The sequence below is a fragment of the Euleptes europaea genome, chromosome 1 (genome assembly GCF_029931775.1).
Source record: "Euleptes europaea isolate rEulEur1 chromosome 1, rEulEur1.hap1, whole genome shotgun sequence".
In the NCBI taxonomy this organism is placed as follows: Eukaryota; Metazoa; Chordata; class Lepidosauria; order Squamata; family Sphaerodactylidae; genus Euleptes; species Euleptes europaea.
Window position 1 is genome coordinate 155,629,975 of NC_079312.1, and position 25,801 is coordinate 155,655,775.

A 25,801-nucleotide genomic window follows, 5' to 3' on the forward strand; every position below is an offset into this window, starting at 1 on the left:
CTTTAGCCTCCTTTATTCCCTGTTTCAGCCAGGATCGAACACATGTGTTTCACCAAATATGCGTTCGATCCTGGCTGAATCCTGGCTGAAACAGGGAATAAAAAAGGCTAAAGCGACCATGCGTTTTAAGTTACTAGTCTTAAATGATTAAAAGTTACAGTCTCAGCCTTACAATTTGTCTTGTTCCCCTAGGATTTAACACATAGGACAAGAATCTATTCCTCAAAAGAAAATTAAGCTATTGTCATATTCTCATAGGCTTGCCACCTGTTCCTAATGTCAAGGGATGGTTCCTTATTCTGTATTAACAGAAATGGAAAAGAAAAGATGAACCATAACTGCAAAAACAAGTTTAGTTTCAAACATTACAAGGATGGCATACTCTAATTTTATTTTATTCACTGTCAAGTCACAGATAACTTACGGCGACCCCATAGGGTTTTCAAGGCAAGAGACCTTCAGAAGTAGATTGCATTGCCTCCCTCCATGCCATAACCCTGGTATTCCTTGGGGGTGTCCCATCCAAATACTAGCTAGGGTCGACCCTGTTTAGTTTCTGAGATCTGATGAGATCAGGCTAGCGTGGGCTATCCGGGTCAGGGCTGCAACTCTAATAGAGGGCTATTAACGTTCTAATGGACATTAAATGTAATTTTCCTACAGTCTTGCACTGTGTTCCTTATTCTGGTGCGCCTCCTGTATTCCCACTATATGTACATGTGATGCTGCCTTATGGTGAGTCAGGCAATTGACCCAAATAGCTCACTGTTGTCTATTCTGATGGACATTTTGTCTTCAGGGTGTCAAGCTGATGTGTTTCCCTGATGCCTCCTGGCTCTTACAGGCAGGCCCTTTCAATCAGGCATTTATTTATTTCTCTCTGTAAAACATTGATACCTTGGATTGCCATAGTGTACACTCAGATCATACAAAAAGCATGTCACAAAATGCTGGGGTTTGAACCCTAGGTATGCAAAGCATGTGCTCAGCCACTAAGCTCTGAGCCCTCCTGGGACATAGTGGATACTGCAAGAAAACCCAGAGCATGGTGAAGCTTCCAATAAGATCACACAGAGATATAACATCAGCCGATTTAGAACAGGCAACATCCTGTTCTTTAAACCATCCAACATCCTCTGCTACAGCAGTGCAGGTTGTTGTAGAGAATGAGGATTCAGCAGACTTTACTCATTTGTCACAATGCAATGAATTTATGGTGTGGGATGTTGCAGTGTAAGGAGCATTCCAATAAAAGCTCATTTTTTACTTTCCCAATGAAAAGTAACTGATCTCATGCCCTAGAGCAAGGGCCATTTTCGGTCTGATTTATTGCACCCTTCTCCCCGGGGCCTATAAAATGGCTGTGATTCACCTCCTAAATATTGGAAGCTTCCATTCCCTGTTAGCTGGTGGCTACCGGATCTCTAATTGTAAACCACAAAAGGACACATTGAAGTAACATTTGTTACAGCAACATTAAGGGCCTGGCTACCAATCATAGTGGCTAGAAGCTTCAGCCAAAACCGCAGCTGTGATTCACTGAATACCACACATATGGTGCAGGTTGTAAGACCACATGCTGGTCAAAGACCTCTATGGAATCTAGACCTGTTGGAGGCATTTCCTGCTGCTCACGGGGCTTAGACATCAGGTTGTTAGTGATCTGCTCTCAAAAAGCCTGGCTTGGTTTCATGTTATAGACATTATTATTACTAAGAGACATGAAGGGTTCCCTCCTCAAGAACCTATTTAAGTTAGCGGTAAATAATGCAGTTTAAGAGAGTTGAAAGTCATTTGAGAGGTCTTCACTTCCTAGGCAGCACACACATATTTTGTTGGACCTCCTGAAGTCTCTGTGCAAACAGGTTTTGCAGGCTTTTGAAACAACACAAACCCCTGCAAAATGTATTTGCCAAAGGTAAATGTGAGGTTAACATTGGCTTGGTTTATCTTCAGTATTTTTAAAATTAGGTTTCTTTACTGTAGTTATACTTTTGGGATTCTTTGTTCTTCTGTTTGTTAATTTATTCTCATTGGTATCAGTGTAAAACAATTTTTAACCTGTTAGCTTTTAGATTTTTCATCCAATTGGAATGCAATTTACAGAAATTGTACCCCTCACACATGGGGTCCTCTGTGCTACATTTTAGGCAGATAAGAGAAAATGTCCCTGTTCTATGTGTGTGTTAAGTGCTGTCAAGTTGCCTTTGACTCATGGAGACCCTATGAGTTAATGACCTCCCAAATGTCCTATTGTTAACAGCTAGGGTTGTCAGGTCCCTTTTCACCACCGGCGGTAGATTTTTGGGGCGGAGCCTGAGGAGGGCAGCGTTTGGGGAGGGACTTCAATGTCATAGAGTCCAATTGCTAAAGCAGCCATTTTCTCCAGGTGAACTGATCTCTATCGGCTGGAGATCAGTTGTAATAGCAGGAGATCTCCAGCTAGTACCTGGAGGTTGGCAACCCTATTAACAGCCTTGCTCAGGTCTTGCAAACCAAGGGCCATGTCTTCCTTTATAGAGTCAATCCATCTCATGTTGGGTCTTCCTCTTTTCCTGCTGCCTTCTGCTTTTCCTAGAATTTTTGTCTTTTCCAATGCCACTTGTCATCTCATAATGTGACCAAACTACAATAGCCTCAGTTTAGTCATTTTAGCTTCTAGGGAGAGTTCAAGCTTGATTTTATCTAGAACCCACTTATTTGTCTTTTTGGCACTCCACTGTATTCAGAACTGAAATTCTCACTTGTAGAGCAGTGAGATATGAATTGGTGTGTTGATGAATTTTTCCTCCTTTCTCAGGATTCTCAAACACAGGGCGTGGGGTGTAGGTCTATTTTGGAAAGAAAAAAACAGAGCATGCAAAACAGGGGAGCTAAATCCTTTCCCTCTTTTCCTGGCTTACCGTATATACTCGGGTATAAGCCGACCCGAGTATAAGCCGACCCCCCAAATTTGAGGCCAGAAAAGGGAATTTGTTATTGACCTGCGTATAAGCCGAGGGTCAATAAGAAATTCCCTTTACCGGTAATGCTGCGCACTAAAATGGCGGCCGCCATTTTAGAGCGCAGGGATGATCTCGCCCCTGCCCCAGGTCGCCCTCCCGCCAGCCTCCCGGGCCCTCCTGACCCACCCCGACCCCAGTGCCATCCAAGGGGGGGAGGGGGAAGAGACCCTGAACCCACTACTCACCGGGAGAGGCGGCGAATTGGCGGCGCGGCCTTCCTGCGCCTGCAGGAGGCCCCCCCAGGCCGCTGCTGGCCGGGGGAAGCCGCGGGGGCCCGGCGGCGATGGCGGCGGTGACGGCGATAAGTTCCCCCTCCCTCCTTCCCTCCCTCCTCTACCGTATTGACCCGCGTATAAGCCAAGTTCAGCTTTTTCAGCCCTTGTTTTGGGCTGAAAAACTCGGCTTATACGCAAGTATATACGGTATTTCACTTCATTCAGTTGATTTCAGCATTTTTCCCCAACCTGGCAAACTTCCAGAGTTGAAACCTAGCCTGGAGGAAAATGCTCCAAGCTTTTGAGTAAGGTGTGGGTTAAGCTCCCCTTGCCTGCACAGTCCAGTTTCATTTTAAAATAGAATACCATCACCACTGCCTTTACATGTGATACTGGAGGGTACCTGTCTCCTGTTCATATGTAAAGATAGGTAGGGGGGTTGTATCAGTAGGCTTACCAGGTCCCTCCTGTCCTTCGGCGGGAGGTTTTTAGGGTGGAGGTGAGGTGGGATCATGTGGCGCACACGGCTGCACCAACACGATTACTTCACTTCCGGTTTACAACCGGAAGTGCTGCATCAAGAGGCCTTTTCCACTCAAACTGGGAGTTTGTAAATCGGAAGTGATGTACCGCTGCAGGCAGGCGCACGTGCCCGCCGACCCTCAGCTGGTCGATGGGCAGCCAGGTGGATTGGCGGGGGTTTGCCCGCCACCACCTGGCACTTGGCAACCCTATGTATCAGGGAAAGGTGCAGCTGATTTTACATGTGGAGAGATCTCAGAACCTGAATCAGTGGCCAGTATCCTGTGTTTGGAAGGAGTAGGATCCTAAAGCCTAAGGAGCCTTGCTCCAACCTAAGGAGAATTAAGTGGCTCTTCCTTTGGAGGAAAAAAATCACATGTTGGAGGAAGGCTGGAGGATGGTTTCAGATTTGCTTAGTGACATGGTATGATACAGGCCAGTGCTTTCTCTCACACTCAGAGAAGAACCTGATCTCTTGCATCTCATCTTGTTTGAAATATAAGCATGTGTTTCTGCCTCTGTTCCCCCTTCCTTGGGACTACAAAGTTATTGCCTTTATCAAACTATTCCTTGTATCTCTATTCTCCCCCCTCCATATCTGCAACCCTTCCTGACTGCTAGCACACACAAAGCTTTTGCTTCTGTGGTCCTTTACACAGGCTGCCTATCTCCAGAGGAAGGGAAGTGCCTGGGCCTCAATTTCCTTCCCTCTAGTTTGCATAGAATTGCCTGTCAACCAGTGGGTAGAAACAGAGTTTGGCCTGCCTAGCAGGTGCAAGCCCAAATAAAAAAACAGCTCATATAAATAGGACCCATATTTAAAGACAAGCAGTAATCCTTCCCAAAACCACTGAAACAGTGCAATGATTAGCAGGAAGTGTAAAGTCTGTGTAAATCAGCACCCATCAAAATGATCTTATTTAACAGGACCAATGACAAACTGTTCTGGTTGGAAGGTGTCCACAGTTACTCTTTCCCTTCACTTCACTGCCCATTCAATTACCAAGGAAATATCACACAGACAACACACTGTCAGAACCATTGTCAAATCAGAATATTTCTTGTCATTGCCAAATGTTGAAAATTACTGCAGTGGGCTCAGTTTTATGTGATTGGTATAATTCTTAATAACATCTGGATGAACTCTTGTCTGTTTTTCTGCTCTAAGGGCAGATTTCAGATTTATAAAAAAATGCACAAGGGGTCATTTTAGGGGGCAGAATTATGTCCCTATTAAAGTTGTACAATTTTACCAAAAAGCAAAATCAATGTGAACTTCAAAGCAGACCACCTGCAAGATTTTGAAGCCTGCCCAAATAACTTTGATAGGATTACTAGCAACAGTTCACCATGGGAGAGATCATACATTTCATCTGCTGCTAAATTTCACCTAAATTGCAAATCAAGGCAAATTGCTAAATCCTGCTTCCTGTCACTCAAGGTACCAGCCAGGTGGCTTTCAAACAGGACACAAAGGCTAAAGCCTTCCTTGTAGGGCTGTTGAATTCAGATTCGGCAAAATTCAGCCCATTTTTATTTGGGCCGTGCTGAAGTCCGAACTCCCCCGCTTCGGATCCCCGAAATTCAGGGGGATCCGGAGTTCAGGGGAAAATTCAGCCCCCCGTGCGCCTTCAGGGGGATTCCCTGAAGGCGCGCGGGGGCCCTTTAAACAGATCTGCACCTCTCCAGCTGGGAGGCGCAGATCTGTTTAAAGGGCCCCCCAACAAGCCCCTCTGCACTGTCTGCGCAGGCAGAGCAGAGGGGTTTAAAGACCCCCCCAGCTTTGCCGGGACTCCCGGGAAGGCTGGTGGGGGGCTGTCAAACCCCTCTGCGCTCTCTGCGCAGAGAGTGCAGAGGGGTCTAAAGACCCCCCCAGCTTTGCCGGGACTCCCGGGAAGGCTGGCGGGGGGGCTGTCAAGCCCCTCTGCGCCCTCTGCGCAGAGAGCGCAGAGGGGTCTAAAGACCCCCCCCCCAGCTTTGCCAGGACTCCCGGGAAGGCTGGCGGGGGGCTGTCAAACCCCTCTGCGCTCTCTGCGCTGGGGCCCTTAAACAGATCTGTGCCTCCCAGCTGGGAGGCGCAGACCTGTTTAAAGGGCCCCCTTCATGGAAGCCCCGTGAAGGCACGGGGGGGCCGAATCTGCCAAATTTATTCGCCGAACCCCCGAAGTCAGCAAATTCGGCTCCCCCGTTTCTCGCCTTTTTTGAGTTCGGTTCGGCCCGAACCGAATCAACAGCCCTACTTCCTTGTTGTTGTCCCCTGGGTATTCAGAAGTACGGTGGTAGAAAGTGTGATGAAGTCGCCGCCAACCTATGGTGACTCCGTAGGGTTTTGAAGGCAAGAAACGTTCAGAGGCGGTTTGCCATTGCCTTCCTCTGCATAACCATCCTGGACTTCCCTGGAAGTCTCCCATCCAAGTACTAACCAGGGCCACCCCTACTTAGCTCCTGAGATCTGATGAGATGGGGCTAGCCTGGGGCATCCAAATCAGGGCATTCAGAAGTCTTTCAACTTGGAGGTCCTTTTTAGCTATCATGGCTACTAGCTTTTGATAGAATTGAACTCCATGAATTTGCCTTGTAAAGCCATCAAAGATGGCAGCCATCACTACATCCTGTAGTAGTGAGTTCTGGCAGTGAATTACTCATTAAAGTACTTCCTTATGCCTGGGTGAGCATGATGTGCTAAATAATAGTGAAAATGGCTCCTCTAAAGAAAAGTTAACACGATACTCACTTGGTGCCTGCAAAAGCGTTGATAAACCATACATGGAAGCCTTAGATTTGTGCTAGCATAGACCAAATTCAGGCTTTTTCACATGCTTATCTGCCTTCTGTATGAATGACCTCCATAGAAAGCACTGTATTTGGAATGAAAAGCTCTGAGATACTGAAGCTGTGATGAGCATACCACACATACAACTCTTCACTTGATGGCATATCATCCAATAAACATGCAGTTGTGAACACATCCTGAAACCAAGAGGCAACTTCAGGGGAGGGCCTTTGCCTGTATACCCTGTTTGTTGGCCCTGCAGGGTACCTGGCTAGCCACTGTGTGAAATAGAATGCTGGACCATTGCTGTAACCCAGCAAGGCTCTTCTTATGTTCTTATTATTTCTTTATTTTTTCATCCTGTCTGTAAGGTTTCTGCGTAAATCTGAAGCTTGCACACTCTTTACAGCAGCAAAATTCAGGTCACCTTTACTGGTTTTCTAAAGTCTAACGGATGTATTGTGGCATATGCTTTTTGGGGATTGTGTGTGTGTGTAAAGTGCTGACTTATAGCAACCTCGTAGGGTTTTCAAGGCAAGAGTCATTCGGAGGTGGTTTGCCATTGTCTGCCTCTGCACCGCAAACATGGAATTCCTTGGAGGTCTCCCCTCAAAATACTAAACAGGGCCGACCCTGCTTAGCTTCCGAGATCTGACAAGATTGGGCTAGCCTAGGCCAGCCAGCTCAGGGCTGGAACCCACTTTGTCTGATGCAGGAGGCTCAATATCTTGAATCCCAAAATGTATACAAAATGTATAAGAACAAAGGCTGCATTCATATGTCCTGTTGGGCTTCCATTAAACTTGAACGTACAGGAACCCACCCCATTGCTAAGCACATGTGTGGGGACCCTGGATCCAAGCTTCGTACTCCATAATGTGTAAAGAGACCCATTCTATAATTCTATAACATTTGTTTCTGTTTCATTGCCCTTTTGTTTGTTTTGCCTGAAATAGACTACCCTCTGGAACTATATGGAACTTTGTTTTCTGGCTCAACCATACCAATGGCAACTGATCTATACCCAGCTCCCCCCAAAAGGTAGCAGCTTCTGAGACCTGCACGCCTAACACACTCGCTTTCTGTGCTTTGTTGTCTCCGCAGTTCATTTTTACAGTTACAAGGAGAAATTTATTGGTCTGTATTGCCGCCTTTCTGCTGTCATTGAGCTTGATTTTCTGAGCACCCAGCAGTCCCTAAGGGAAGCAATTTCAGACAGTGAAGTCGCTGCTGCTAAACAAAGACACCAGCAAGTCCTAGATTACATACAGGTAAGCGTCTGTTTTCTGACTAGTCAAAGGTGGTTTCTAGCAGGGGCTGTAATTTGGAACCTAAATGGAGAATTGTTGGATAAGACGCAGCATAAAGACGTTTAGTGTCAAAATACAATTTGGGTTTTATGAAATAGCCACTCTGCAGCTCTTCCACACACACACACCCTGGTTGCTTGCTTTTTGAGAGAATTTCATGGATAAAATCATATGACAGTTATACTGGAGTGTCGTAGAGAAATGTGTCAGCTTGGGTTATAAATCCCATTCCCCTTCTAATATGAGCGAAAACGGTTGTGGTGCAATTTAGTCTGGATCAGGCTTCTACTTTTAAGTTAAAGTACTTTTTTCTTGCTGCCAGTCAGCACTGAAAAAACGCCCTGTCCACTCTGCTTCTTTTGACAGAGGTGGTTGTACCATGAGGCAATGTGACACAGCTACTTTACACAGCAAAGCTTCGGGTAGTGGAATGAGAGATAAACCAGACATGGTGGGATATGGTCCAGCCAGGAATATCTTCTGCACGGGCCAAATTATTGAACAGATGTGTTCTTGCACAGTTCCCATTCAGTTCAATGGGGCTTGTGTCCTGATGGGAACTTATGAAGATCCTCCAGGTTTCCTAAAGAACTTATCCCAGCAGTGGGAAGGAACTCAGTGGGTTTATGTACAAATAATTGAACTTGGGCAAAAATTCCAACAGCCATCTTAGCAACAAGAACACTGCTTCTTCTTCCCAGATGCCACCAGGAGGCAGATAGCCTCACCTCCAAACAGTAACAGTTTAACTATGACATCCTTCGTAACACTTTACCACATCCCCAGCACATTCTGGCCCATGGTAATTACACATGAAGCTGTCTTATACTGAATCAGACAATTGGTACATCAAGGTCAATCTTGTCTACTCTGAATAGCAACTGTCCAGGTCTCAGGTAAAGGTCTTTCACTTCACCAGCTACTAAAGTTGCCAACAACATGGTGAAAAAATGTCCTGGGCCTTTAACAGAGGCTTAATGTGTGGTAATGAGCCATCAAAACTTTTCATGCCATGGAGGTCAATAGCATCACTTGATAAATAACAGCACACTAAGCTTCTATTAAGAGCCCTGTGGCGCAGAGTGGTAAACTGCAATACTGCAGTCAAAAGCTCTGCTCACGACCTGAGTACGATCCCAAAGGAAGTTGGTTTCAGGTAGCTAGCTCAAGGTTGACTCAGCCTTCCATCCTTCTGAGATCGGTAAAATGAGTACCCAGCTTGCTGGGGGTAAAGGGAAGATGACTGGGGAAGGCACTGGCAAACCACCCCATAAACACAGTCTGCCTAGAAAATGTCGGGATGTGACGTCACCCCATGGGTCAGGAATGACCCGGTGCTTGCACAGGGGTCCTTTACCTTTTTAAGCTTCTATTAAAGGGGTAGGACTTTTTTTTTCCTCCAGGTTTTATGGCAACTGTATTTGAAACCCGATTGAATGGGAACTGTGCAATCAGGTGGCATGCAAAACAGTTACTCTACCACCATGCCATGGCCCCTCCCTGTCAGGGCCATAGCTAGGGGTGGCGAGTAGGGCAGCCACCACCCCTGTGACATGCAGAGAGGGTGGCAGAACTGCCTCTCTTACCGGACGAGCCAGCCGGGTAGGAGAGGCAGTTCTGCCGCCCTCTCTGTATGCCACAGGGGTGGCGGCTGCCTTCCTCGCCAAACTCCCCAGTCACAGCCCTGCTCCCTATAATTAGTTCAGTGGAGATGCCACTTGGATTTTCTGCTTCAGTCACGAAATGTTTTTAGCCTGACATGTCAGTGTTGCATGTTGTAGGTCTAAATGCACACTTTACCTGTTGTGGTATCTGAAGAAGTGAGCTGTGGCTCACGAAAGCTCATACCCTACCAGAAAATATTTTTGTTAGTCTTTAAGGTGCTACTGGACTCTTGGCCTTTTTTACCTGTTGTAGAAGCCTGCTTTTCAATCCATGCATTTAGTGGCCTTTTCACAGAGCTGAAAACACTTGCAAATTGTCTAGATGATGGGCAGATTTATGTCATTATGACATAAAGTATGGGGCAAACTGGGCAACAGAATTGATAAGAGGGGCATGGCTTAGTGGCTGAGCACATTTTTTGCATGTGAATGGTCTCAGGTTCAGTCCCTGTCACCTCTACCAGAAAGTGCAGGGAAAGCCTGAGGGATCCTGATAGGGTCCTGGCAACTGGCGGGAGATGTTGGGAGGCAGGTTCAGGGGGCAATGATTTGCATCTGTGCCCAATGATGTCACTTCCGGCACGATGTGAAAACACCAGCATCGCACTGGGAGCATGCACTAGCACTTGCACCTAAAACTCTATGGTTTCCGTAGAGTTTTCTGCATCGCGCCAGTAGTGACATCATTGTGCATGGACACCGATTGCTCCCCTCCTTTTGGTCTGCCTGCTTCCACCTGTCAAACAGCTGAGTGTCTTCTGTAGCTGGGCAGAAACCCAGGGGAATTAGAAGAGTGGATGTACCCATGTGGTTACAGGTGCAACAGAGCCAGTTTGTAAACTGTTAGAGGTTCATTGAATTCAAGCCAATATATCCTAGACAAGTCCTTCATCCAAATGGCCTGCAGAAATTGTTAGATATTTTGGTAAAGAAACATTTGTATTTGTTTTGCCTATTCGAGTAAGGTCAGAGCTTGGATCAGTGAGTTCTGAAGTGGCCTGGAATATTGTGTAATGTGTGTGTGGGTCCTACCACACTGTCCTCTGTGCAGAGAGCAGTGCATGAGTCCAAGCCACGACTGTGTTGAATATGAATTGGTTCAAGCAGAGTTCGTGCAGTGGATCTTTAGCAATTCTGCTTTCCCACTGTAGCCTCTCCCCACCTCCACTCCTGAAGGTCCAGGGACTAAAAGAAATGGGTGTGAGATGGGGGGGGGTGTGCAATGGAAATTGGGAATCACTTCTCCTCTTTTGTGGAAAGATTAAATTCCCCTCTCCTGCTTCTTTGCCCTAAATTGTCCTCTTCTCAATCAACTTCTCAACTAACTAAACAAAACAAAAAAAACACTGCTGTCTTTGTATCAAATGCATTGGCACATTCCTTCAGTTCTGCTTTCAGAAGTATATTATTCTAGTACTCTAGAGTCTGTCACCTTCTGCAGTGATGGCTATAGACTTTAAAAGCTTCAGATACCCTAGGCCAGGGGTAGGGGAACCTTTTTCCTGCTAAGGGCCATTTGCACATTTATAACATCTTTCGGGGGCCATACCAGGTGTAGATCTCCCGGGGGGGGAGAGGCTAGGGTTGCCAGGTCTCTAGCCACCACCTGGAGGTTGGCAACCCCAGGGGAGGCCACACAGAGAAGGCCTGCAGGGCGCTCCCGCTCCCCCTTCCCAGGTGGGAGGGCAGCCAGCAGTGGGCCCCAGCAAACGAGGCGCTGGGGGGGCGCAGCCCACAGTCGATCGGCAAGGGAGGAAGGGAGGAAGGAAAACAGAGAAAGAGGAAAAGGGAGGGAGGGAGAAAGAGAGAGAAAGGGAGAAAGAAATGGAGAGAGGGGGAGAAAGAAAGAAAAGGATGGAGGGAAAGAAAAAAAAGGACGGAGGGAGACAAAGAAAGAGACAGAAAAAGGGGAGAAAGAGAGGGAGAGAAAGGAGAAAGTGACAGAAAAAGAGGAAGAAAAGAGAGAAAAGCCTCCCCCCCACACACACCCGTGCATGCCGGCCTGCGCGACCGGGCCCCAGCCTCCCCACCTCCCCCGCCCACACACACACACACACACACAGCGGTGCAGGGAGCCCCAAGCAACTGGGCCCCAGTCTCCATGCCCTCCCCCCCAGAGTCCATAAAAGCCCCCCCCCAAGCCCAATCAGCTCCCGCATGCATGCTCTGCCACCGGGGGCTGCCGGCCTCTCCCCCCCTCCGCTGCTCAACAGTCGACAGGCAGCGAGAGGGGCTTACAATGTGCTGTAGCGTTCCTGCACGCTGCAGCTGTAGGGGGCAGCCTTGGGGGAAGCGTCCCTCCACCTCCCCTCTCGCCGACCAACAACCGACAGTCGGTGAGAGGAGGTCCAAAGGGCGCTACAAGGGCGCTGTAAGCCGTGGCCCCAGGAACACCCTCGGGGAGGGCCGCCCTGCACCCCGCCTCTGTGGCAGGTTTCCTGGAGCTCCCGAGGGCCACAAAAAATGTCCTCGGGGGCCACATACGGCCCCCGGGCCTGAGGTTCCCCATCCCTGCCCTAGGCGCTTTAAAGACAGGTGCACCAACATCATGAGAACATCACCAAGGGTAAACAAAAAGGCATTCTTTGTACCTGCTCCACCTCTCTGGAATTTCCCTTCCTTGGAGGCTTGCTAAGAGTAAAAGCAGAATATACTTTGGAAGCAAGGTAGAAAAGTCTTATACCCACAGTTATCATTCAGAAATCTGGTATGGAATTTCAGGATCGAATGAAGACCCAGGACCATACCATGCATAGGCTGCTGTTTTATGATGCAAAATGGATTCATAATTTCTACACCCTTTTTCAAAAAGGGGCAGATGAAGCTTTGTGCAAATTGAATGACATTCATCATTACAAATTATCTTACATGGATAAGCACATATTTGATGTTCAACAACACGTTTTGGCTTTTGAGCCAGCAGTTGTGGGGACTTGCATGTCCTTTAAAAATACGGGAAAGATAAAAGCCCACACATTGCCCAGTGTCACACTTATTAAGAGGCACGTAGTAGATTGTATGCAAATTTGTCATTATTTTAAAAATAATTCAGCTCAGCCTCAACATGAAAAATCAGTCCAATAATTATGTGATTAGGAAGTTTGCGAGCGCTCTAGAAGGCCATAGTATACAGACCTTGCTGAACATGATCTATAGGGACATAGGCACATAGCAAAGAAAGAATACCTTAAGAAGTTCCACAAAAGGGTCTCAGTCTAAATTTCTTGGGAAAGAGAAACTCAGTCTGTAGAGTTTGAGACTTGTTTCTATCCCATAAAAATGTAGCAGAGTCTTTTCAACTGCCGTGTTTTGTACAGAATTATTGTGACAGTGTATTATACTTGTCAGGTTCCTTCTTAAATTGAAACCAGCTGTATTCCACCTATTGGCAACCAAAAAAAAAAAAGTCTCAGCCCACCACATACCGCAATCTTCAGGAGCAACCGCAAAACCACAAGAGCATTTGTATGATCCCAGATCTAAGACAGTGCTGAAGTCACTACACAAACCAAACATTGTAAAGAGTGAAGGAGTCCATAAAAGCTGTTCTGAAATGAGAACTGGAGAGAAACCAGAAAGTAAAAAAAAAAAAAAAATACAGCAGATAAGGTATGTTGTGTTTAAAACAGATCAGTGGGCAATCAGAAAAGATGCTTTTTGGGAGTGACCAAACTAGACCTAGGCTGAATATCTGGAGCTGAACTGCAATTAAGTTGAAATTTACATGCACAGTAATCTGTCTGGCACTGTTAAGAGGAGTGAATTTTATAATAGTGAAAAATTGTAAAATATATATACAAATATATACAAAATGGAGGTATAACAAGATACAAAATTTACAATATGCAATCCAGTAAATATGACCATTGAAAGGATATCACAGATCCTAATTTGACAGGTAAGTCAAAGTACACAACCCATTAAGGTGTCTTTTGATATAAAGTCTTTGGTAATTCCAAAATTTGTTTTTAGGTTTCAAGCAACTGCATATAACACAACTGGACAAAGTCACGAAAGGAAGATGTCAGGACGTGTCGTCTAGATTGGGACCACATTTCGCTTATGGCTTCATCAGCTACTTGTATCTGTGTACCATAAACAACACAATACATAATAACATCAAACATGCTTATAAATATTAATAAATTATGACTATGCTAACATAAAAGGTTGTATGAAAATTCTTACCAGTAATGGAAGTATAAATACCCTAGTAGGTGACGTCTCATGAGGACCGCAAATGGTTTGTATGTAGGTCTCAAAAGGACAGAATGAATGCAAAAAGGTGACCATGAAAGTTAAAGGTAAGAGGGATCGCGATTAATCAATTGCAGCTGAAGGGCCGGGTATAATGGAAAGAACCCTTAAAGGGATATTAACCTAAGAAACAGGAATAATCAATTTCATTGTTTAAGCCATCTGGGGATAACGTGCCCATAAGAAAAATAAGTTTGGTCTCCATCTGATGTAATATTTGAATATTTTGCTTGTCATAAAGTCGACCCCGAAGTTGCCATAAAACGCAGAATGATAAATCCCTGTCGCTGTGCCCTTTCTCTAGGAAATGCGCAGTAAGAGGCGCTTCTAAATTCTTTGAGCGGATTCTAGAACAATGTTCTGCAATTCTAGTCCTCACAGTTTGAATAGTGCTACCAATGTATTTCAGACCACATTTTCATATTACACAGTATACCAAGTTTTTGAGGCACAATTGAAAAAATGCCTAAGAGAAAATCGAAACCCAGTAGTGGTAGATGTAAGTTCCTTCACTGAATAACATAAACTGCATACAGAACATGTACCGCAACGATGGTGTCCTGTAGCAGGAGGCAATAGAAAAGAAGTGGAAGAAGATGGCTGAACAGAAGTATCTGTATGGATCAGGGAGTCTCGCATGGATCGTGGACGGCGTAGTCCACATAAGGGTGGTCTTTAACTTTCATGGTCACCTTTTTGCACTCATTCTGTCCTTTTGAGACCTACATACAAACCATTTGCGGTCCTCATGAGACGTCACCTACTAGGGTATTTATACTTCCATTACAGGTAAGAATTTTCATACAACCTTTTATGTTGGCATAGTCATAATTTATTAATATTTATAAGCATGTTTGATGTTATTATGTATTGTGTTGTTTATGGTACACAGATACAAGTAGCTGATGAAGCCATAAGCGAAACGTGGTCCCGATCTAGACGACACGTCCTGACATCTTCCTTTCGTGGCTTTGCTCCAGTTGTGTTATATGCAGTTGCTTGAAACCTAAAAAACAAATTTTGGAATTACCAAAGACTTTATATCAAAAGACACCTTAATGGGTTGTGTACTTTGACTTACCTGTCAAATTAGGATCTGTGATATCCTTTCAATGGTCATATTTACTGGATTGCATATTGTAAATTTTGTATCTTGTTGTACCTCCATTTTGTATATATTTGTATATATATTTTGCACTTTTTCACTATTATAAAATTCACTTATTCTTTGCATAAGAAAATTGTCATAGTGCTGTTTTGGGTTGCTCCAATTATCCTTACAGCACTGAGCCTTAATTTTGCAGTTGGCACTGCTAAGAGGCATAGCTCATATGATAGGAACGGTTACCATAGAGGTGACTTTAAAGCTCTGTTCATAACAGGACTTAGGGATAAAATATTTTCATTAAATATACTGGGCTAGACTTGGTCACAAATAAAAAGATGCAGGACTTGCTGTAAATAATCATCCCATCAGTAGAATCAGTACTATTTTTATACACTCAAGGGGCACAACATGGTGTTATTTATTTAGGTAGGTAAAATGCATTAATGAAAAACAGCAAACAAACAAACCCTCCCTTCCTTTCTCCCTTTTTTTCTTTCTCTCTCCAATACATATACATACTTAACCTCAGAACTAAATACTTGCTTGGTTCAAAAAGTATAAGAGCCAATTCTCACAAGAGCTGGCTTGCAATTCTCTATTGGTGTGCTGCAAATTTAACAACAAAAACCCTTTGACATTTCAACTTACTTTGGTTTCAGTACTAGTCTATGTCAAGTTCAACACTTCACATGATTGCTTTGACAGTTTGCTCACAATTCAAAAGAAGTAGCATTTTGCATCAATACAGTAACAGCATTCACCATGGCACCTGACTGGGTAAGCTACCCCTGATGCATGATCACTGTTTACTGGCTCAGTTGGGTCATGTACACCCAAGGGTCACCATGCACAGGTCTTGAGCCAATTAAAATCACCTTTTTTTTGTGCCTGTGCAGTTGGCACATCCATCAGTCACTGGAACTACCTGCCATGCAACCTCACCCAGGCCTTCAAGAGTGAGACAACCTGGCAAAACACCAGAGATTTTGGTGAATTGGGCTAATGGATGGGGGAAGGGACAAGGGAACGGTTATGGCAAAGTATTTGTAACCTCGACACAAAAGAGACTGAAATAGCCAGGCAAAATGGGCAAGGCTGCAGTAGAGAGACAAGCTATGCATTTCCCCCTGTGGAGACAAAACCCTGCCTCCGTGTAGTAATGCAACCAGTCTACTCTGGGTTTGGCCAGTAACTCCCACCAATAAATAGAACTTTATTAAACAAAATAAAGAAAAAGATTTTAAAAACACAAATTAGAGTTCTGTAGCAATAGGAAACATGAAAATAATAAAGCTGTCTCACTAAATACTTACTGAAGTCCTACACAGCATAGATGTTACTTGAGGCCTGAGGTTTCTAGAGCATAGTACAAAAGTCTTTCTAGCAGCATGAAGGGAAGGAGGGGGAAGAGGGAAGAGGAAAGTGACAAAATTCTCAATAGCAGTTTCTTATGGAAAACGGTGACCATACCCTGCTGACCCTAGATAACCAATCATTGGTAGGCTTGCCAGGCCCCTTAGCTGCACCGGTGGGAGCTTTGCCGGGCTGCGTGGTTCTTTGCTGTTATGCACGATGCGGGCATGTGCCTGGCAACACACGTGTGCACCCCGCACGATGCTCCTACCTCACTTCCGGGGTTACCCGGAAACGACGCCGACGCTGTAGTGATCTTGGCTTAAACTCTCTGGTGCCCGCATTGCCCGCCGGCCCTCAGCTGGTCAGCAGGCAGCCTGGTGGATTGGTGGGATTTTACCCACCTCCACCGGGAACTTGGCAACCCTAATCATTGGGCTGTCTCCACAGAAGCTTCTAGGTGCGGAGCAGCTCATCCCTCCCAATTAGAACATTCTAGGGAATGAACGAGTAACCCCTCCCAATTGGAATTCTCAGTTGCAATGGATGAGCTAATTAAGTTCGGCCTGAGGAAGTGTCCTTGGTGAAGCCTGTTATCTTCTAGCTGATTTTGCACCTGTGAAAGACAAACAGGCTTGAATGGAAATTTTTAACCAAGATGGATACTGTCTTGACACATATACACCCCTAGAAGGATTGAAACATTTCTCTTTGTAAATCGATTTTTATTGTGTAATGAAGATAATGTCAGAGTATCAAGTTGGTTGTAATAATCTGACAGTAACAGCTGTGTGATAGCTGTCAGATCTAGGAGATCTGGGAGGTCAAGCAGAAGCAATAGCCTTGCTGGTACCAAAGGGAACTGCAGGAATCCGGATCTGGGCAGTTTGCTGATGTAATGCTTTGGGCAGGTCCACAGGTGGCCTAATACAGATCAGGTGCAGTGGGTGTATATAAGGCTATGTAACTGTGGTTCTGTAACACACCTAACCTATTTGGAAGAAGCCTGGAAGTAGTAGTGGAGTAGTGTATGTGATGGTATGTTTTATCTGTGCACTGTAAATAAAAGACACTGTTTCTTATAAAGCAAGACTTCTGGTGGTTATGTCCTGGAGGAACTCCTAATCCACTTGCTTCCACGTCAGATAATGGACGAGAAATGGGCATGGAGAAGGGAGTATGAGAATATACATGTGGGGAACATTTTGGATCCTGTTTCAAACATCCAAAGTAAAGAGAACACTTTTTTAAAAAATTAAAAAAAAACTTCCCGAACACAGTGGTGACTGAGCATCCCTGTCTTGTATACATTATTGGGCATCCCATGTGCCTGGGTTCCATCCCAATATATGTACAAGATAGTTTTGAATGTCACTCAGTTTGTATAAGACTCCTCTGTCCATTTCTGGAGGGCAACCAATAAGGGGGTTAGTTGTATACATTGTAAATTCACTCCGCAGGGTAGGGTAGATGTGCTCATTACATCCCAGTATTCATATTGGTTTTCTGGGCTGACAGCTGTGGTTATTAGTGTTTCAAAGGGGGGAAGACAGGTTTTCTAAAGGACATATCTTGTTTAAAATCTGCAAAGGAGGGGAATTGCAGAACACTGAAACAGCTGCAGAAAATGCCTGCATGTTTGCCATTGAGTTTACATAATATTCCCATGATGTTGCCACACATGTGGTACCACTAACAGAGTGTCCTTGAGTCCTCTTGAGAAAGGTGGAATATAAATGCTGAGAAATAGACAAATGAATAATTAAATTCTCCATCTGTAGAGAGGCAGTGGTCTCTAAGGTATGTAAGGTGCAAGATGTCTACGTTTTAACAGCTATAATCATCACTCGAGAAGACAACAGGAATCTAGCACAGATTCCAGCCCACCAGAGCAATATACTCCCAAAGGCAGAACTAAATGTACATAAAAAGGAAAGCTTTTGTTAGCAGAAAAAGCTGCATTGGGAGGGGCACTGTCAAACACAGGTGTGAGAGGGGGGGCATTTTCCAAACGGTGCTAGAAAAAAAAAGTTGTCATTGATTAGAGCACTCCAGATTGCTGTGCCTGAGGCCTGAATACATTTTAGGTACAGACATGCTCTTCTTCAGAGGCACTACAAAAATTACAAAGAAGCAAGGTTTAATTATCCCTCCTTTTTTTCTCTCTCTCTCTCATTGTCCACCTCCAAATCTCTTAAGCACGGGGCTCTTTTCACCATTAGGACATCGCCTGTCAGTGGAAGGAAGAATAGTGTACATGTTTTTTCTTCATCTTTTTTGTAATGCCTCTAAAAAAGAGTATCAAGAACACATCAATCATAAGAGGTGGCAGTTTGGCATCATAAGCAAAGGCTTTCATTAATACATAACCATTTTGCTGCAATGTCCTTTCTACAATGACATAAGATCGCAGTACATTCTCCTCATGTTGTCATCCTTTCCTGGGAGATCGGAAGACGTTAAAGTTCCCCTTCTCTTAGCAGACTCTTCTCGGGAGATAGCCATTCAAGTAGCCAAATTCTGCCTCCGGTCTAGTGGGATTCGTAAACGGCTAATTGAAAACCTTTCCCCATAGAAGATCTTTCCTCCTCTTCTTCAAATCATCCTTCCCAGAATCAACAACTTTTTATTATCTTATTTATATGTTAACCTAACTTTGATTTTTATTCAGAGCTGATATTTGAATCAAAATAAAACTTGATTGATTGATTTTTTCCTCAGTGCCTTTTGGAGGTTTGCTTTGTGTATATGGTACGTTGATTGGTACTGCCTCCTTTTTTCTTGGTACTTAATCACATGCTTCTTTTCTGCCTCAACTTCCCCACCACCACCACCACAAGCCACTTCCCTCTCTTATGAACTTCCAGACACTGATTTGGCCTCACAAATCTGTGTCTGTACCCTCACAGAGAAAAAGGCAACTGGAGGAGGGGATGCATTGAAAAGGCAATAGCTAATCATGTCTTCTTGATCTGATAACCCAGGCTAGCCTGATCTTGTCAGATCTCAGAAGCTAAGCAGGGTAGACCCTGGCAAGTATTTTGATGGGAGACCTCCAAGGAATACCAGGGTCATGAGGCAGAGGCAGGCAATGTCAAACCACCTCTGAAAGTCGCTTGCCTTGAAAACCCCACCAGGGGTTGCTGTAAGTCAGCTGACCTGACGGCAACAACAGCAAAAATCACACCTTCCCTTGCCAAACACCACATTTTTCTACACCAAGTTGCTCCTTCCAGGAGTGGCTTTCCTTCATCAAAAGGAGGTCATTGGATACACCTAACAGTTCCACATTGACAGCCCATCCTTTGAGGAGACAGGCCATTGTGCTCTGCAGAAGCATAAGAACAGTCTTTTCACATACAGCCTGTTGCTGCTATGAAAACATAGATATTAGGAAATTATAAATCACCATAACCAGCCCCATCACCAGAAAGTAAAGCAGCAATCTTTCTCAGCAGTCAGAATTGGCAAACGCACACTGAGCTAGAAAATTGGTGGTTGAGGTACAATAATAACTCCTGGGGATACAATACAATTCAGGGAAGGCCAAATCCTTCCATGACAGATTTTCTTCTCTCCACTACACGTCACAGGGTACAGGAACTGCAAGTCATCATTTCCTCTGTCTTGTGATTTGATTTGGTAACTTATTTAAAGGCACAGTTCAGACAAAGCCAAGTATTTTAAAACTTTTGTATGCCATCTTCCTCACACAGCAAATTGATGAGATTTGGCGTGAAATGAGATGGATCAATGAAGCACTACAGTATGCAAGGTACAAACAGCCAGCAGCTGGCTTGCCAATAATGAAGATTGTGGATCTGTCTGAAGAACAATTACAAAAGAAGATAAGTTCGACGTCCTCCCATCTCGATTGTCTTCCATCCCCACCGCCCTCACCGGAAACAGAGACCCATAGGAGAAAAGCCGTGAGTGGTAAGGGGAAACATTTCCAACCCTTTGGGTCTAAGCAAACCCAAAACATAATTCTTCAGTTACTATACTCTAGAAGCATGTGGAGTTCATAGATTGTAGCTGCCCAGCAACTGCAAGGGGGTCTTTGTGCTACACCAGCAATCCCTAATGTGGTGCCCATCTGTACAAAGACATCTGCCCATGTGCTTGCTGACATCTGTGTGCTACCCCTGCTCCTACAGTTGCCAGCCCTGTGCAGGCAACTCCCAGGAGCATTTGGGGGCAAATCCCGGGGAGGGGCGGCACTGACAGCACGACAAGCAACCAGGACAAGCATCCAGAAGTGACGTCACGGTACCTGTGATGCTCTAGGAATGTTCTCAATCTCTTTGGGGGACCATAGAGATCTGGAAAAACTCCTAGAGCATCGTGGACTCCATGATGTCACTTTCAGGTGCTCATCTGGAAGTGCATAACAGCATCAGCTCATCCCTCCAATTTTTTTCTCCTGTTCCTCCATCAAGAAAGTGAGGGGATGCAGCACCGGGGTGGGAGATTGCCTTCCATGGGCGGGCAACTAGTAAGCCTACCTCCTCCTTCCCACCACTGGCCCCTCTCCACAATGCGTTCCTTGTCTCATGGAAGCAGACTCCACTCCTTCCAAAGAAATTAGAAGCCAGTCCAGAGGCTACTCCTTTGCCTTTCAAGGACTTCAGCACCACATCTGAGCTGAAATGGGCTTAGTTTGCCCACTGAGAGGGAAAAACTTCCATCTGCCTGTGGTCCCCATAGGACAATTTCTTCTTCCACCATACATACATACTCTAAGAAAGTCTGATTGATGCTCTTTTGGTTGAACATTATGTGTGTTCTTGGGGTGGGGTGGGAGGGGAAGAAAGGCTTAATTTAGGGCACCTGCATAAAAGTCCCTGGTGGCCAGGCACACACAAAAGATACAGGATTGCAATGGGATTCATTTTTCTGGTGCTGTATATTTGACCCCAATTGGGGGGAAGGGAAAAAGGGGGTGAAGAAAGAGGAGAGGTAAAGCACTGATGCTGCTACAGTGTGTATTAATTCTACAAGGGAAATTCCCCATGGCAACCATTTTGTGGTGGTACCCAATACCCTTTCTCAAAATTCCCAAGTATCCACAGGTTCCACAAGGTTGGGGATCCTTCTGCTACCCACACCAGTGAAATGTAATATCTCTGTGGTAAGTTTCACATCTTGCCATATTGTCAATTGCCTACCATGATAGGAGTTTCCTCACTCCCCATCTGGTCACTACCAATGACATGAAAAGGAGAAATTCAAAAGGCTGGTATGGTATTTTGTTGCCTCAAGCAAAGCACTCCCATTGCCTTGTGGGCCTGTACTTCTGCAGGGAGTTATCTTGGCCCTGACTACTGGCACCTCAGGCCCAAGAGGGGCTGAGGAAGGTCTGCCAGTCATCTTCCATGCAGATGATGGCTGGAAGCAGGCTGAAGCCCTGTACTACATCAGTACCTTCCCATTGTGCCCCCCAGCACTTATTTTAATCTTTTGTTAAAGTGTTCATACCCCATCTTTCCCATGTGACTCAAGGTGGCATACAATTCCAATTTAAAAACATACAAAGCCCATCCAAACCCCTTTCCCAAGAAAATGCCTGCAGCTCAAACCCCATTAAAAGACCTAGTGAATAAAATAAACTTGCAGGACCTACAGAAAACTTTCAGTGATGGCCATCCTGCTCACCTTCTCAGGAAGGCCACCTCATTGGGTTGGAGCTACTATAGAAGAAAGCACAGACTCTGCTTGATGCCAGGCACTAGGTGGCAACTTGGAGACTGTAGCTGGCACACAGGGACACAGGGACATCATCCCCAAACTCCCAGCCACCACCTCCCAGATCTCAGCATTTGTTAAACTAGTGCTGGGAACCCTTGCTGGGATAAAGACAGGGTTAAAAATATGATTGACTGATAAATGGATAGATAGAATTTCCACAATACAGATTAATGGAAATTATACAAAATCAAACCAACCCATCATTTAATTTATCAGATAATATTTTAGCTGGCCATTTATCAATCTACTAATGTTAACTTTAATGGGAAGAAGAACATGAGATCCAACTTAATACCAATAGTAATAGATCATCTACTCTACTAAGACTTCAAAGAAAACATTATACAGATCATAATTCTAATATAAGCAATACAGAACTATCCAATAATATGTAACCCTTCGTGGTCACAGAATTGCGGATGGCCCATTCAAAACCTGAACAGACTTAAATAATGTTTATTTAAAGGTGGGGGAAACAATAGATTCAGAATGGGAGCTTTAAGAAACAGTATGAAAAAACATTGTGATGAGTGGTCCCAAACTTAGGGCAAAAAGAGAAGGAAGTCTTCTAGCCACTCTTCCTCACAGTCACTGAGAAGCCACACTCTCTCAGGATTGAAGGCTCAGTCCAGAAGATGGCCACTCCTCTGCCAACTCCAGTCTTTTCAGCCTGCTCAAGGTTAATCAGTTTCATCCTTTGTTTTCAGATTCCCAGCCTTACTCAGATGAAGAAGGTTGTTCTGAAGTATTCCTCCCAACTGACAGCGACTACGACTCTAGTGACGCCTTGAGCCCCAGAGAGCTGGATTTGGTTTATTCATCCTCACAGGACATATCCCAGCAGACCGTTAGCTGTCTGAGCGGTAGTGCCCCAGATGTTCTCCAGGTCCATGACATCAAACCTTGCCTGACACCAAAACAGTATCCAGTAGGAGAAGGCACTTTAGAGACAGAAGTTGACAAATCCACCGAGTCCATGCAAAATTTGTCAGTTGGAGGGCTTTCACCCAAAAGCATTGAAAAAACTCCTGGATCAAGGCAAACCTTGAACTTCTTAGGCAAGAAAAAGCACGGGAAACATCAGCACTACAGCTACTTCAGCCGACACCACCGCTGGCTGCGTGTACATAGCGAGAGCCAGTCTGTCTCCCTCTCTGAGGGTGTGTATACGCCACATCTCACGCGAGCCATGGAGTTCTCACAAGAGTCTGCTTCTGGTGAGCAGATCAGCATCTCAATTGATTGTCCTCGCAGCACTTTCTTACCTCACGCTTCAAGCCTTCCAGAAGAAGGAAAAGGCAAATACCAGGAGCTGAGGCCGAATGTCCGTAGAATTTTTGTTGAGCCTTACAAGACCTCACTGCCCAGTGAAGATGGTAAATCCTGGGCATTGCACAACCAGCCCATGGAAAATGAGGATTTACACAGTCCCATGGGGCAGGGGATGGTTCCAGAAGATCCATCCAACTGTAGCTTCACTGAAGTATTCAGTAGCAATCTTTAGGGATATATGTGGCACAGTAGCACTACTTCTTAAGTCTGTCCTCTAATTGTGATTGCAAGTATGACAAACAGAGGGTCACAGTTTCTTGTTTTCTTTCCAAAAGCAACCTTTGCGTTCAGCTTCACAGTTCTTGTCTTCACTAACTGAAGATTAGATCTTATCTATGGGTTTCTATGATGCAAACACATGCCTGACACCTGACTGATAAAGATTCTTCCTTTCTATTAGTAGAGCTGAGCTGATGGTTCTGTGGCAAACATCTTCTTTGTGGAAAAGGGTTTGTGGGGGAGGGGGGCTGAAATGGTTCCGTAAAGATCCCCAGTAATCCCCTTAAAATGCCAGTTTACTGATATTTTTAAGCCCAGGCCAAGAACTGTTGTGGTGACCTTTTGTTTTTGTTTTAAATAGCTCTTGTTCCTAGTATCAAGGACTGCATGTAGTCAGATTTGGACACTGAGGGGGGAACAAAGCAGTTCAGAGGGACAAATTTCAGTTGCCTTCAAGTTAGAGTTCTCATTTGCCCACTTATGGTAGCAAACTTCCAGGTAATTATGGCCCTTGCCTGCTGATGCTCACCTGGTCAGTGGGCAGAAACTGGGGCCACATGGGGAGCACAACCACCCTGGGGAGAAAAAATAAATAGAAAAATAAGGCCTCATCTACTTAGAGGAAGTTCTGACTTTAGTGTTTCTGATGATTCCTAGAACTAATCTTTGTCACTTCCAGGTAGCTCTAGGAATCACCACGAACTCTGTAGTCAAAACTTCCTGTAAGTAGCTGCCCCCCACTACCCTCCCACTGGTAGCCAGGCACTTTCTGACAGCCCTACTTCATGTGAGGTCATCACATAGCCACATCTGATTGGCTGCATGACAGTGTCACTGTAGCTAGGATGAAAGTTGGTTTAAAGAAAAAATGGCACTAAATTTGCAACTGGTTAGAGCTTCAAATTGAGTGCTGCTGCCACCTGAATGCTAGGTATAGGGGTTTGCTCCACTATCTGAATATGAGATGGTGGTGCGGCCTGAATTTGTGTTCTGTCTGTACCCCACCCCCAAGGAAAATAACTCAGAAGGGAAATGTTTTGTGTAAAAGAGCATCCTTTCAGCTCAGCCCTAGCTTTTAACATCCACATGGTTTTCCACATGTGGTTCTTTCCTGCCACATGGCTTTAGTAGCAAAGGAAGTTCATCTGGACGCTTACATGACAAACAGGCATTCATATTCCTCAGGAACCCCAGAGAATTGCAGTTCAGGAGAAGGGGAATGACCTAGGGATCATCCAAGAATTTTCTGCACCTCACCAGTCTATGATACCCAACATTCTTTGGGGGAAGCCATGACAGTTAAAGTGCTATCAACATGGCATGTGTTTGTAGTGTAGCTATGGCCTCTGAGTCAGCAGTTGGCAATTCTCTTATTTGTATGCTCAAATCAGGTGACTATACAATTAGATTCAGTGACTTGTGCTCTTAAAACATGCCAAATGGCAAGTACATCCTGAAGTTAGGGTAAGAATTGAATTAGGGCATTCTTTATGGTATTCTGATTAAGGCCATTTTGAACATACAATCCTAATCTTATAGTTTGTTGTATTTATTCTTATAGAAACTGTGGATTCCTAAGATTGCAACCTAAGCATACTAATGTGAAACCCCCCCTCACACACACAATAAGTACATGACTGCACAAACTGTTTAACATGTGCATATATAATCCCCCTCCCCCAATTCCATATGTCCCAAGATTGGAACTCAGTCGATCAAGTGAACTGCAACGAGCAATTCTATAGAAAACTGCACTTTAACTCTTTGTTGTACAGTGCATTTTGGGCCATGAAGCAACCCATGAAGTGTAGCAAAAAAATAAAATTAATCTCAATTAACTGTACTAAATTGAAAATAGAGTAAACTTATCTAGATACTAAATTTGGCACTAAGAACTAGCATCCCATAGTATGACTTCTCAAAGCCACATTCAGTCATGCAAAAGGCATGCTCCTCCTGTCTCCCCCACTGACAACTTTTAAATATTGTTTTTAGAAATACAGACATCCATGACTCACAGAATATGATAGTCATCACGTAAAGTTTAAGACAGATTAACCACCCCACAGGAGCCCCGTGGCGCAGAGTGGTAAGCTGCAGTATTGCAGTCCAAAGCTCTGCTCACGACCTGAGTTCGATCCCGACGGAAGTCGGTTTCAGGTAGCCGGCTCAAGGTTGACTCAGCCTCCCATCCTTCCGAGGTCGGTCTACCCAGCTTGCTGGGGGTAAAGGGAAGATGACTGGGGAAGGCACTGGCAAACCACCCCATAAACAAAGTCTGCCTAGAAAATGTCG

The 25,801-nt window shown here is 44.8% G+C and overlaps 1 protein-coding gene across 1 annotated transcript in view; it reads left to right on the plus strand.

The window, feature by feature from the left end:
• The window catches only part of ANKFN1 (ankyrin repeat and fibronectin type III domain containing 1), a 235,885-nt gene extending 212,426 nt beyond the window's left edge, over positions 1–23,459 (plus strand). Inside the window, exons 16-18 of the mRNA XM_056863608.1 lie at positions 7,620–7,786; positions 19,924–20,143; positions 22,663–23,459. Of these exons, the coding sequence (XP_056719586.1) occupies positions 7,620–7,786; positions 19,924–20,143; positions 22,663–23,459 (1,184 nt within the window). The remainder of the gene's footprint in view (positions 1–7,619; positions 7,787–19,923; positions 20,144–22,662) is intronic.
• Positions 23,460–25,801: the final 2,342 nt, after the last annotated feature.